The sequence below is a fragment of the Protopterus annectens genome, chromosome 10.part0 (genome assembly GCF_019279795.1).
Source record: "Protopterus annectens isolate FY-2018-M chromosome 10.part0, PAN1.0, whole genome shotgun sequence".
Classification (NCBI taxonomy): Eukaryota; Metazoa; Chordata; order Ceratodontiformes; family Protopteridae; genus Protopterus; species Protopterus annectens.
In genome coordinates, this window is record NC_056744.1 from 1,834,135,958 (window position 1) to 1,834,149,705 (window position 13,748).

Consider the following 13,748-nt stretch of genomic DNA (forward strand, 5'->3'; position numbering starts at 1 on the left):
CTCTATATGTAAATTTATTTAGAACTGTGATTACTCTTAGGAAAAGATAGAAAATAGTAAGTTTAGTCTAATTGTTTTCTATATGTATGTCAGAACTAGTCTACTGTATTATTTTAAGAATTTTTCTGTGATCTCTAAAATCTTGACCAGCACTGTGTAGTAAGAAGTATTGCCTTGTATTTATTATTATTTATTATTAAATATTTTTAAACCTTTCAACTGTGGCTGTTTTGTGTAGAGATGATTTAAGCTCTAGAGTACATTGCATGTATATAGTGATACTGGCCAAACCACTCCAATAGCTTTAGCTCTGGGTCACACTTACTATTTAGATATTAACTTTAGCTCTGAGTCACACTTACTATTTAGATAATAATATTGCACAGTAATAATTGGACACCATTTGGTAAGGGCCTTTTTTAGTAGCTGATATTAGTGGTTGGTGGTGGCTGGTACTACCTTATAGACTGGCAGGACGGGGCATAGCTGGAGAACCTGTGCCAGCCTTCCCCAGGAGTGTCTGTGTGGTTGTATATAACTCTTATCTCAGAGTGTGTGTGTGTCAGCTACTTGGACAGGGATGTGAAGCATTGGTTGGACAGAGAGGGTGCTGGAGGATTAGCTTGACCACTAGGCTGAGATCTGGACCCTATAGCTGTGCCAGTGGGGAGTCTTACTGGGGATCTGGAGAGAAAGAGAGAAACCAGCCCCAGACTGACTGTGATCTCTGTGTGATCTTAAGGGAAATTGTACTTTACTGTGTGTGTATTTATTATCCTTCCCAATGTGGACGTCCCTCACTGGGGTTAGTGGTGAGGATTGAGGTTCCTTGATTACTTGGCCAGTGCACGGGCATCACATTTTAATTGTTTGGCAGTGGTGGGATACCCACACCACATATTGATTGGTTGGCAATTGACTTGTAGTGGTGTGGATACTGAATTCCTATAGCTTGTGTACAGTGATCACTGAATGTGTTTTTGTACTCTAAATCAGCCACACAGTGAATAGTGAGAGTTTATATCACAATTGTTTTATTTCTTTTGTTAGCTTAGTCAGGGAGAGTAGGCAAGCATGTCAGCAGTGGAGTATGGCAAGCTGACAGGGAGCCAGTTGACTGAGATGTGCCAGGCTAAGGGACTGGTGCATGGAAACCTGACTAAGGCAGACATGATTGCAGCTTTGGTCACAGCTGCATCAGAAAACAGCAATCAGGAGGGCAATCAGATTGGCTGTGGAGATGTACAACACTCAGGGAATGGACAGCTCAACCTTTCTGAAGAGGACTTAAAAATCCATCTGGAGCTAAAGAAACTTGAGTTAGAGGTCAGTCATTTGGAAACAGAAGCAGCAGAGAGACTGAGATGTCTACAGACTGAGGAGAATGAGAAACTGCTGCACCTGGAAGCTGAGGAGAAGGAAAGGCAGAGGCAGCATGTAAAGGAGATGCTGACTCTTCGCCAGAGTCATGGAGGTAATGAGGAAGGGACTAACTGGACCCCAGAAGCACAAAAGGTCAGTAAATGTCTTCTGCAATTTAAAAAGGGGGATCATTTTGATAGTTTCATTCATATGTTTCAGAGGGCATTTAAACAGTATGATGTTGACCAAAGGCTATGGGTATGGTCCTGACCCCCTTACTCCATGGTAAAGCTGTAACTATTTTGTCCAAAATGTCTGATGTTGACTGTTTTAACTATAATGCTATAAAGAATTGTTTGTTAGAAGTTTTTAAGCTAACACCTGAAACTTATAGGAAAAAGTTTTGGGAGTATAGACGTAAGGCAGATGAAAGCGTGTGTGAATATGTTGCTGAAGTGAGGACTTATTTTCATAGGTGGGTGAATGGATGTCAGGTCACCATTTCTGAAGGGCTGGCAGACCTTTTGGTGAGGAAACAAGCCCTTAGCACTTTGCCTGAAGATATGACGATCTGGTTAGCTGATGGAAAATGTGCTACTTCAGATGAGTTGGAGATGAAGGGAGACCTATACCTAGCAAGCAGGACATCCTTGCACAGGAAAGGGGCCCCCAGTACTGCTCATGGGTCTAAAGAAGCCCATGGTTGGCAGCCCAGACTGCCCAACAGAATCTGCCAGTAGCAGTGGAAGCCACTAGTCCAGGTACATGTCCAGGACCTAAGGTTAAATGTTTTGAATGCAACCAGTGGGGCCATGTGGCATACAGATGTCCACAGAGGCAAGGTGGGAAACAAAAGGTGAAGGAGCCCATACGTGGGAAAGACAAAATGCCAACAGTAGGCTGTTTTGAGAAGACAACAACAAGGGTACCAAACTACCACCAGAGGTAATATCCTGTTGTAGTGAATGGCAAAGAGGCCATTGCGTAGAGAGACACAGCCTCTGATATAACCTTTGTAAAGCCTGCAATGGTTCAGAGGAGCACTACTTGCCTGGGCAGTCTACTCCAGTCAGGGCTTTAGGAGGGATCCCATTCCAAATACCTTTGGCTAGGGTTCACCTTGACTGGGAAGTTGGAAAAGGAAACCAGCAAGTAGGTGTGTTTGAGGATATCCCTGTAGATGTCCTAATAGGGAATGATTTTGATAATGCAGTACCATGTGCTCATGTAGTTACACGCAGTCAGGCTTGGAGACAAGTGTGTGGGTCTGGTAGTCTGGGGGAGACCCAGAAAGACCGCACACTTGCAGCCAGGACTAGTGAGGTGGTTACTTCAGGGAGGGAGCTACTCTGTAGCACTGAAACTGAAGTTGAGCCACAGCTGCTTGTGGGTACTGATGTCCCCTTGGATAGAGTGACTGCAAAGGCAGACGGGAGTAGTAGTACCCAGCCTAACAGTGAGGCACCACTGTCAGAGGATGCCAGACTTCCTGGGGAAGGAAAGCTAGGAAGGGTTACAAAGAGAGAGTTGAGACAGGCTCAGCTTTCAGACCCTACATTACAAGGCCTGAGGCAGGTAGCTAGTGAGGAGCCTGATTCTCAAGGGATGAGGGAATCTGTATACTGGAACAAAGGGTTATTGTATAGAGAATGGACCCCTGAAGGAAGGCTAGAAGGTGAGAGAATAGAGCAGTTGGCAGTACCTAGAGCCTACCGTCTGGCACTTTTAGCCATAGCCCATGATATTCCCTTTGCAAGTCATATGGGCATAAAACATACAAAGAGACGCATTATGCAGAACTTCTACTGACCTGGAATTTTCAGAGATGTAACAGGGTACTGCAGGACCTGTGAGCAGTGCCAAAAGGTAGGCAAGGCAAGAAATAAGGTGAGAGCTCCTTTGATGCCTTTGCCTGTGATTGAGGAGCCATTTTAGAAGGTAGCTGTGGATATTGTGGGACCTCTAAGTACCCAGAGTTCCACCGGGAAAAAGTATATCCTAGTGGTAGTAGATTATGCTGCAAGATACCCTGAGGCAGTGGCGCTGTCCTCCATTGAGGCAGAAAAGATGGCAAATGCTTTGTTAGAGATTTTCAGCAGGGTAGGTTTCCCAAAAATAATACTGACTGACAGAGGTGCCAATTTCATGTTGGACCTACTGACTTGTCTGTGGAAGTACTGTGGGGTGAAGCACCTGAAGACCACCCCCTACCATCCTCCGACTATTGGTCTTGCTGAGCGGTTAAACTCTACAATTAAGTCCGTGCTATGGGTATTTGCACACCAGTTTAAGAGGAAGTGGGACAATTATTTGCCCCATCTGTTCTTTGCTTACAGAGAGATTCCCCAGGAATCCACTGTTTTTTTCACCCCTTGAGTTGCTGTATGGGCATAGGGTGAGGGGACCTCTAGATTTAATTCAAGATGAGTGGGAAGGTGAGTGTGAATCTCACAAGGAGTCTGTTGTGGCATATGTCCTAAACCTCAGGACAAGGCTCAGGGAACGCATGGGCTTGGCTCAGGAGAACCTGGCAAAACCCCAACAACAGAAAAAGGTCTGGTATGAAAGGAATGCTCGAGCTAGAGAGTATGCTGTAGGGCAGCAGGTAATGGTTCGCTTTCCTGTCAGACACAACAAGCTGCAAGCAGCCTGGGAGGGAACCTACAAGGTGGTAAGCAAGGCAAGTGATGTAACTGGTTTACTATCAAAATTTCAAAACGAACTCCGTCGACTGTACTATCGTCGAACACGGAAGTTCGAAAACGGTAATATCGATGTCAAAAAAACAATCTAGGAATGGGTTTTAACATGGGTTGAGGTAGGGGAGATGTTTGTAGTTCGGAATAACACTGAACACCTACCTCGTCCCATGTTAAAACCCGTTCCTAGATTGTTTTTTGACATCGATATTACCGTTTTGAACTTCTGTGTTCGACGATAGTATAGTTGATAGAGTTTGTTTCGAAATTTTATAGTAAACCGATGTAACTACCTGGTAGAACTGCTAGGCAGGAGCACAAATTGTACCATGTTAACATGATGAAACCTTACCATGATAGGAAGGTCCTTGTGCTGAGTATTTGCAGTGGCCTGCAGGAGGAGTCTGAGGGAGATCTGGTGACTGATCTCCTCAGTGAGGCCCGGACAGACACCTCAGTGGAAGGGAAAGTAGTGTCCCAGCAGCTGTCTCCTACCCAGGTTTGAGAAATATGAACAGTGTTGCAGGAGTTTGGGAACATGTTCTCTGGGAAACCAAGGTGCACCCACCTGGTGCAGCACCAGTTGGATACAGGACCCCAAAGGCCTATCAGGCAGGCCCCTTATAGAGTGCCTGAGACAGTCAGACAGACTCTGAGGGAGGAGATACAGGAGATGCTGGAACTAGGCGTAATTCAAGAGCCCAACAGTCCCTGGGCCTCCCCAGTGGTGCTGGTGCCAAAGAAGGAATGCAGCACCAGGTTATGTGTGGACTACAGGAAATTAAATGATGCCCTAGAGCAGCTGGGTGGGGCTAAGTATCATACAACCATTGATCTTACCAAGGGTTACTGGCAGGTGCCCTTGACTCCCAGTGCTGGAAAGAAGTCAGCCTTTGTGACTCCTTTTGGCTTGTATGTGTTCACAAAGATGTCCTTTGGGATGAAAAATGCCCCAGGAACTTTCCAGAGGCTGATAGATCATATCCTAGCAGGAGCAGGAGGGTTTGCCCTTACTTACCCAGATGATATTGCCATCTACAGCCATTCCTGGCCAGAGCACCTTCAGCATGTCAGGGAGGTGCTGGGCAGACTGCAGAGGACAGAGTTGACCATTAAGCCCAGCAAATGTCAGGTGGGTATGGCAGAGGTCTCCTACCTGGGACACAGATTGGGAAGTGGTAAGATCAGGCCAGAATCTGCCAAATTAGAAGCCATTCAGGTATGATCTGCACCGGTTACCAAAAAGCAGGTGGGGGCATTCTTAGGGACAGCAGGGTACTACAGAAAGTTTGCCCCCAGTTATAGAACCATAGCTGCTCCTCTCACAAACCTAACAAGGAAAAACAGGCCAGATAAGGTAGTGTGGACCACAGCACGTAAGTAGATATTCCAGAAGCTTAAAAAAGCTTTGGGAGGACCCCCTGTGTTAGCCAGTCCAGATTACAACAGAGAATTTGTTGTGAAGGTAGATGCTTCAAACCATGGGGTGGGGGCTGTACTTAGCCATATGTCTTCAGAGGGAGAAGAGCACCCAGTGGTTTATCTCAGTTGTAGGCTCCAACCCAGGGAGGAATGCTATTCAGCTGTAGAAAAGGAATGTCTAACCATAGTGCGGGCACTGCAGAAACTTCAGCATTATCTAGGATGGAAGAAAATTCACTGTTATGACAGATCACAACCCTCTAACATGGGTAAACAGAGCCAGTCAGCAAAATGCCAAGTTGCTAAGATGGTACCTAGGGTTGCAAGCATATGATATGTCAGTGCAGCTCCACAATGGGATTAGCAATGCCAATGCAGATGGGCTCTCAATACAGGGAATGGGGTAAGATATACTCAGATAGACCTAATCCTCTCAAGCAATGTTTCTCAAGGTACACTTGAAAAACTATCTTGAGTTCTTGGGGGGGGGTGAAGATGGGTGAAGGCTGCCAGCCTAGCTAGATAGAATTTATAGATAATTCTGTCATTTGTAAATATTAATATAAGCCACAGGCTTGTTCTCTTAAATGGAAGAAAATTGTCTTAAATATTGAATGTCAAAAATGTAACAAAAGTATACTCTGTTGGAAGAAAGCTGATAAGTCAAGCCTTGTATGACTGTTTGATCTCAGGGCTCGGAGACATGGTGTCTGAACCAGCAGATTCTTTCCATTGTTTTGAGACCAGAGTTAATTGCTAGATACTACATATATAATGTCTTTAATTAATGTGGTTTCCTGACCAGGTGCAAGCTTACTAAGAAATGTAAATGTAGAGTTTCTGTTAGCCTGGGAAACCAGAGAATTGTTAAGAATGATGCAATCTAAAATGAGTCAGTTGGATGTATTATCAATTTAAAGGACTTTCCCAGAGACAGAGAGAGAGCATTTTGGATTTTGTCTAAAGCTGACAACTCACCAGTACTCTGGTTTTGCTCTATATGTAAATTTATTTAGAACTGTGATTACTCTTAGGAAAAGATAGAAAATATTAAGTTTAGTCTAGCTGTTTTCTATATTTATGTCAGAACTATTCTACTGTATTATTTTAAGCATTTTTCTGTGATCTCTGAACTCTTGACTAGCACTGTGTAGTAAGAAGTATTGTTGTGTGTTTTTATTGTTATTAAATATTTTTAAACCTTTCAACTGTGCATGTTTTGTGTAGAGAAAATGTAAGCTCTAGAGTACATTGTATGTATATAGTTATACTGGCCAAGCCACTCCAATAGGTTTAGCCCTGGGTCACACTCACTATTTGGATAAAAATATTGCACAGTAATAATTGGACACCGTTTGATAAGGGCCTTTTTTGTAGTTAATATTAATGGTTGGTGGCAGCTGGTACTACCTTATAGACTGCCAGGAATGGGCATAGCTGGAGAGCCTGTGCCAGCCTTCCCCAGGAGTGTCTGTGTGGTTGTATATAACTCTTACCTCAAAGTGTGTGTGTGTGTGTGTGTGTGTGTGTGTGTGTGTGTGTGTGTGTGTGTGTGTGTGTGTGTGTGTGTGTGTGTGTGTGTGTGTGTGTGTGTGTGTGTGTGTGTCAGCTACTTGGGCAGGGAATGAAGCACTGGTTGGACAGAGAGGGTGCTGGAGTTTTTAGCTTGACCACTAGGCTGAGATCTGGACATTATAGCTGTGCCAGTGGGAGTCTTATTGGGGATCTGGAGAGAAAGAGAGAAACCAGCCCCAGACTGACTGTGATCTCTGTGTGATCGTAAGGGAAATTGTACTTTACTGTGTTAGTGGTGAGGATTGAGGCTCCTTGATTACTGGGCCAGTGCACGGGCGTCACACCTTTAATAAGTAAAAGCATGGAATTTACTCCTTGATGATAAATGGGTTTGACGGAAATGTTACCATGTCCATCATCTACATTTGGGCAAAATACTCCAAACCAGAAGGAAATTGAAGTGCCAACAGATCCAGACCATCCGAATAAGCACACAAGTTAAAGTGGATTTATTTAGTCTTGTAGGTTTTGTGACTATTAGTTCTCTGGAAAGATGTGGTCACCTGAACTAACTCAGAAGGAAAAACAGGGTTTCTGGAAATCGGTAGAAGTGGAAAAAATGTGTGGTGAGATGCAGGTCTGGAGGTCTGCATGGTCCTAAAAGGAGAAAAACTGAAGTGTTTCTTCAGCAGTAAGGCATAAGAAGGCAGAGACATTCCTGTCATGACCAGCATGAGCTTATGAAAATAACTTTGGACTTGTACTATTTTGTTTTTTTGGAATGAACCTCATTATGAGAGAAAATTGGGAAGTGCAGAGGAGAGCATCCCTGGAGAGTCATCCCAAGTGGATGCATGAGAGAGATTGGAAATTACTACACTCCATACTGGTTGGGGTAATGAAGAGGTGACAGCAAAGCTTGCTACAGTGAAGGAAAAATTCTCTGCTACCTAAGAATGAGGAATCACTCATGCAGTCAACAGCTAAGCCTGTCCACAAGGGAGATGGCTTCCCTCAGAATATGTCTGGCTAACAGAAACTGCTTTGATAACAGGGCCGATTCCCAAGTCCTTGTAGTTTCAATACATGTGGAGGAGAGTGGATTCCCACTGGCTTGTTGATATACTCTCTGCCACTGCAATATGGTTGTTGATGGAGCAGATATCAATTAGATAATAAGGCAGGGAGTTTAAAGTGCTTCGGTGGTAAGAACGACTGCTTTCTTCTCCAGAATGCTGATATGAATACCATATGTAATTATATACAGACAATTTGGCTTTGAAAATGCTCCTCTCCCCACCCTGAGGCTCCTGAGGGAGTAGAAATTTGGAATGAATTGTCTTGTATTACATTGGGTAGCTATGGTGCATCCATTGTTGCATATGTTTCTTGCATATTCTGGAAATTTTGACCTGTGGCGTGACTGGATCTGGTATCTCTGAGACCACTGAACTCTGGCAAATGGCACCAGAGGAACTGCTATTGGTATCAAACCAAGGTTTAGAAACAGCAGTGAGCAGTAGCTGTTCAAGAATCTATGAAATGGTAAACATTGTGTGGAGAGTTGACATCGTCCTTGTCATTGGGATATACCTTGGGATGATTTGCAGGGGAGTTTCTGTGCTTCTTCTTACATGTAGTCTTCCTAGCAACCTTCAGAGGTGCTGACTCAGAAGATAAAGACACAGATGATGAGATGAACTGACACTGAGAAAGGCCATTGGAAGGGTGCCTACAGTAGTGGAACTGTGCTTGACTGAGATCGCATACTTGGTGCTGAGAACCCTAACACCACCCTCTGCACACCAGACTCCTCAGCACTGATGACTTCACTTTCGACGCTGCCACTGGTGTTAGCTCGTTCAGCACCATCTTTACTAACCCTTATGGGCCATCATGTTGACGTTCACCACTGAGTGAAATAGTGGTGCAATGACTGGCCACAAGGACTAGTAGAGATGACGTTGAACCAATCAACAACAGTGGCAGATTCAACTGTGGAGTCATCAGTGCCAAAGGTCATGGTCCCAAGATTACAATGCTGTTTCATATTAATAGTCTTAAACCATCATAATCAGCATCATTTGGGTGAATGTCAGCAAACTGAGGACCAGCACTGAGATTAAGGACACCAGTGAGAAACATTTGGATGATCTATTTACTGGTTAAACATACAGAAAAAATATCTACCCACCATCAAAACTGATTGTGAAGGGTGACTGACAGCATTTTCTGAGACTAAATAATGGTGCCAACAAACTTAATATAATCAAACTCAGATGCGGGCAAAAATATTAAAGAAGTTAGCATAGTGCTTAATATTTGACTTAACTTCCCATCTTCTAATGCAGTTGTATTCTGAGATTTCAAAAGTCTTGGAGGAGGAGGCTTGTTTGCTACAGCCTCCAAAAACAGCTTAAACACTGGCTCACCCATTTTCCTCTGGACTTATCAGTTTTATGGTCCTAGGGGTGCTTGCATTTCAGTGGTTTGAGGGGTTTTGCAGTGATGTTCTGGCAGCAGGCCTGAAATCTGTCTTGCAGTGGGATTTTATTCCCACCCTTGCATTTTCTGCCATCATGGTGACAAAAAAGGGGAGAAAACCCTAACAGAAACAACAACAAAAGGAAAGAGTTATTTGTATTTCATTTTATGTATGAAAGGAGAGACCCACCTAACAAAAGCAACAATGAAAGGAAAACTCTCTTTTTTCAGTTAAATGCAAAAGAAAGGTGAGCCCTAATGACTAGTACTTAAAAAACTAAAGGTTAAGTAATTAGTTAAGCTTGCTAAATGGTAACGTCTGAAAAGAGGGGTAAAGACTGAAGCAAAACACTCCTAAAAATTGTCCTGTTATGTATTGTAATGGTGAAATCTCCAATCAGAAGGAAGAACAAAGTGTTCTACAGAAGATAAATACGGTTACAGTTTCACAGAACATTTTCTAAGTTATCATAAAGTAGCCTTCAGCTGTTTGTCAGTACCAAATGTTGTTTACAGCAAAAGCTCTGGAGCGGAAGGTCTTTTCAGTGTATTTTAGGACAAGGAGAGGACCTAGTAATCTGAGACAGTGCAATGTACTGAGCTAACCCAAGGCCTACTGACATTCATCCAGCTGTTACTGAGGATGGATCACAAGGTTACTGAGCTAACCCAAGGCCTACTGACATTTGTCTAGCTGTTACTGAGGATGGATCACAAGGTTCCACATAAATCCTGCAATTTACACATTGCCAATGTTATATTCTTCCAGTATTTGCTGTCTCCTTATTGTCTAACTTTCCCTCGCTTTGAATGTATGATGTAATTTGTCTTGTCACTAATATTTCATCTGTGTAGTGCTATTTTGCTGGAATATTTTGTAGAGATGACTTTTCTGTAATATTTTGTTATCTAGCCAAGGCTGTGGTTCAAAGGGGGGCTAGGATCAGACCACCTACATAGTTAACAAACAAATAAATAGATCAATAAGACAAGGATAGTGACGTACTATATGCAGTGCACTATATTTTCACAGCTGTACATTAGCACTGTTAGAAACAAGTACAAATGACAAGTCAAATAACACTGCCCCCTTGTGGTGGTTACTGGGATTCCTAAGCTAACACTGCCCTCTTGTGGTGGTTACTGGGATTCCTAAGCTGGCAGGCTGGGTCAACTTCTAACTGGGCCGTTTTGTCTATTTTCCCTTTGTGGTCAATAGGAAAAATCAAATGGAACTGGAAGTCACAAAGTCCTTGCAAGAGCGAGAATCCATGAAACGCCAGTTGCTTGACACAATCCAAAAGAAGGTGGAGCTCTCACAAGAACTGGAAGAATGGCAGGTGGGTACTTTTATGAAAGAAGTATGTAAGGGTAATTTATAGAGGTCCTTCTGGACAACATTAAGCTCTGTGGCACTTCCAACAAATACAAGACTATGTAGTCACAAGTGTCAGTTGGTGTCCAACACCTAACACAATGGGGTGCAGCACAAAATACCATTGAACTTTCTGTGTAAGTGATCACAAACAAGATCAAAGCAATGGGGTGCAAGACTTAATGATGGGGAAGCCCAGGTAACGTAGCCTTATGTTATAATACTAGTGCAGACAGCCTTACACCAGTGGTAGGGAGGGGGCTTCACTCAGGTGAGAGCTGGGATACAGCCTTATATCAGTTTTAAGACAGAGACCCCTAGTAGATAGTGGGGGTGGGGGATGTAGTTGAGACACAACCTCATTGCACTGATAAAACATTAACTCTTATACCAAGGGTGGGTGGCGGGATATCATGCAGGTGAGAGATGACTTACAGCCTTGTATTAGTGATAGAACAGAGACCCTTATACCAAGGTTGGGTGAAGGGATATCATGCAGCTGAGAGATGAAAACAGTCTAAGCAGAGATTTATTTCACAGAACTAGTGAAAGAACAGAGACCCTTATACCAAGGGTGGGTGACGTGATATCATGCGACTGAGATAAGAGATACAGTTTTGTATTAGTGATAAAAGAAAGACCCATATAACAAGGATAGTGGGGTAGTTTATCATGAACGTGAAACATGAGGTGCAACCTTATATCAGAGTGAGGTGGTATATCATGGGGCTGGAAGCTAAGTTACACCCTTATATCGGCATTTATTTTACTTATATTTAGTTAGTTTCCGTAGTAGCACTCCAATCCAATTGGGCTAATTTCAGGGTCAGCCTGGAAGGATATACACAAGACAAACAAACTTACATAGTATTAAAACATAAAAAATAAAGCAGTTTTGTATTGCTGAAAGATGCACATTGAGTGGAGTTATATAAACATTGAAATGATCTTACATAGTATGGAATCTAAAAAAAATAAAACCATCTTTCCCCAATGGAAATGTTATACAGAAGGTGCAAATAAATACATATCCAATTAAATATGAATACATGAAATAATTTTAAAAGAACCAAGTAAAAGCAAAACATAAATAAATAAAATAAAGCAGTCTAAGCAAAGATTTATTATACAGACTACATGCAAATGACATGTACTTAAAGATAATATTTACTTAGTATATCCTAGTATGACAAAAAATAAGTCTGCATGAAATATGGTGTACACAGTGTGTGCGCAGAGGTGATATATATTAAATATATAACTATATGTAAAGACGTATGAAATATGCTTAAAAAGAGGCCCTTATACCAGTAGTGAGTGGTAGGATATCATGCAGCTGAGAGCCAAGGTACAGTTTTATATCCTTGTTAGAACAGAGACTCTCATAGTGAGGGTGAGGAGGATGGAATATCATGGAGTTGGGAGCTAGAGTACAGCCTTATAACAATGTTAGAAGAGATACTCTTATACCGAGGGTGGGAGTTGGAGTATCATACAGATTGGAGCAGAGGTTATAAGAGTGTCAGAGTAGAGACCGTTATACCGAGGTGAAGGGTAGGAATTAGGATACAGCCTTATATCAGTGTTATGACAGAGACCCTTATATTAAAGGTGTGGGGGGGTATCATGAAGCTGAGAGCTGAGAGATATATGGCTTGTCTAATATCTGCTAGGTACAAAGGTATCGGTATGGATGGAGTGGATAAAGACAGTAGCAATTTTTGCATTAAAAACATTTATTGCACTCTTCCAGTGAGATAGACAGCAAAGCCATTAATTAAGAAAATATGTGAATGTGACAAGCAGAGTAAAATAACTTAATGTAAATCTGGGTGTGGGGTGCTACATAAATAATGTGAATTTAATTTGTTTTGTGGAGAGCAAAGACTTAAGAATGAAACTTTGTGCATTTATAGGGATGTAATGCATGGTTGGATAACCTCTTTCAGCCAATTAAACTTTTATCTTGTGTAATAAATTACTGAGTCCTGTTCTGTGCTTTCTTCTTCATAGGAAGATATGCAGATAGTCATCAGTCAACAGCTGAAAACACAACACAAACAGGAGCAGGAAACAGCAGAGGAGAGCTCATTGCGCAGAAGCAACTCCACACATAGACGCTCATTCCGCAGTAAACAACACAACTCAGTCAACTCTGATGCCAAGGGATTTTTCTCCTCCTTGTTCAGAAAGAGCTCGTGATACAGAGATTGTAGAGTCACAAAATATGAAAACAAGTAGGAGCGGTGCATTCATGTGTCTGTGTGCACTTAACAATAGCATTAAGCACATGAATTTGTGCGCACTTAACAATAGCATTAAGCACATGAATTTGGGCAGGACAAACCAACAGACTCCCCTCAGGATATATGAAAAATTCTGTTTAGAAATGTCCATTGATTTACTTTAACTTTCCAAAGAGCTGAATTTCCTGCAGTTTCAGAATGTGAAAACTTACAATCATGGTTGTCGGCTGCAGGCATGACATTACTTTGTGTGCATTTCATGTTATACAACATTGTTTACTCTGCAGGATTATTAAGTGCCTCTGAAAATGTCTATCACACAATGTACACTAGTTTAGGTAGCTGGATAAACATCTTAATCCACTTCCTACATTGATGGTAAATTTATTCTGGTATATAAGTACAGGTACACAGGTGCATATAAACAATGCAAGTACACTGCTACAGGTACTCTCATACAGGTGCATTGCTACAGTAAATAGACATGGAGAGATGTATATATATATATATATATATATACAGTATACACATGCACACACACACACACACACACACACACACACACACACACACACACGCGTATGCACACACAAGCACACACATGCACATGCACACCATTGTCAGTGGAAAAACAGATAGCACACT

The 13,748-nt window shown here is 42.3% G+C and overlaps 1 protein-coding gene across 1 annotated transcript in view; it reads left to right on the top strand.

Moving 5' to 3' along the window:
• The window catches only part of LOC122814081 (BICD family-like cargo adapter 2), a 105,744-nt gene that overhangs the window by 91,547 nt on the left and 449 nt on the right, over positions 1-13,748 (top strand). Inside the window, exons 5-6 of the mRNA XM_044086694.1 lie at positions 10,702-10,822; positions 12,871-13,748. The exon at positions 12,871-13,748 is cut by the window's right edge and continues 449 nt beyond it. Of these exons, the coding sequence (XP_043942629.1) occupies positions 10,702-10,822; positions 12,871-13,059 (310 nt within the window). The 3' untranslated portion in view covers positions 13,060-13,748. The remainder of the gene's footprint in view (positions 1-10,701; positions 10,823-12,870) is intronic.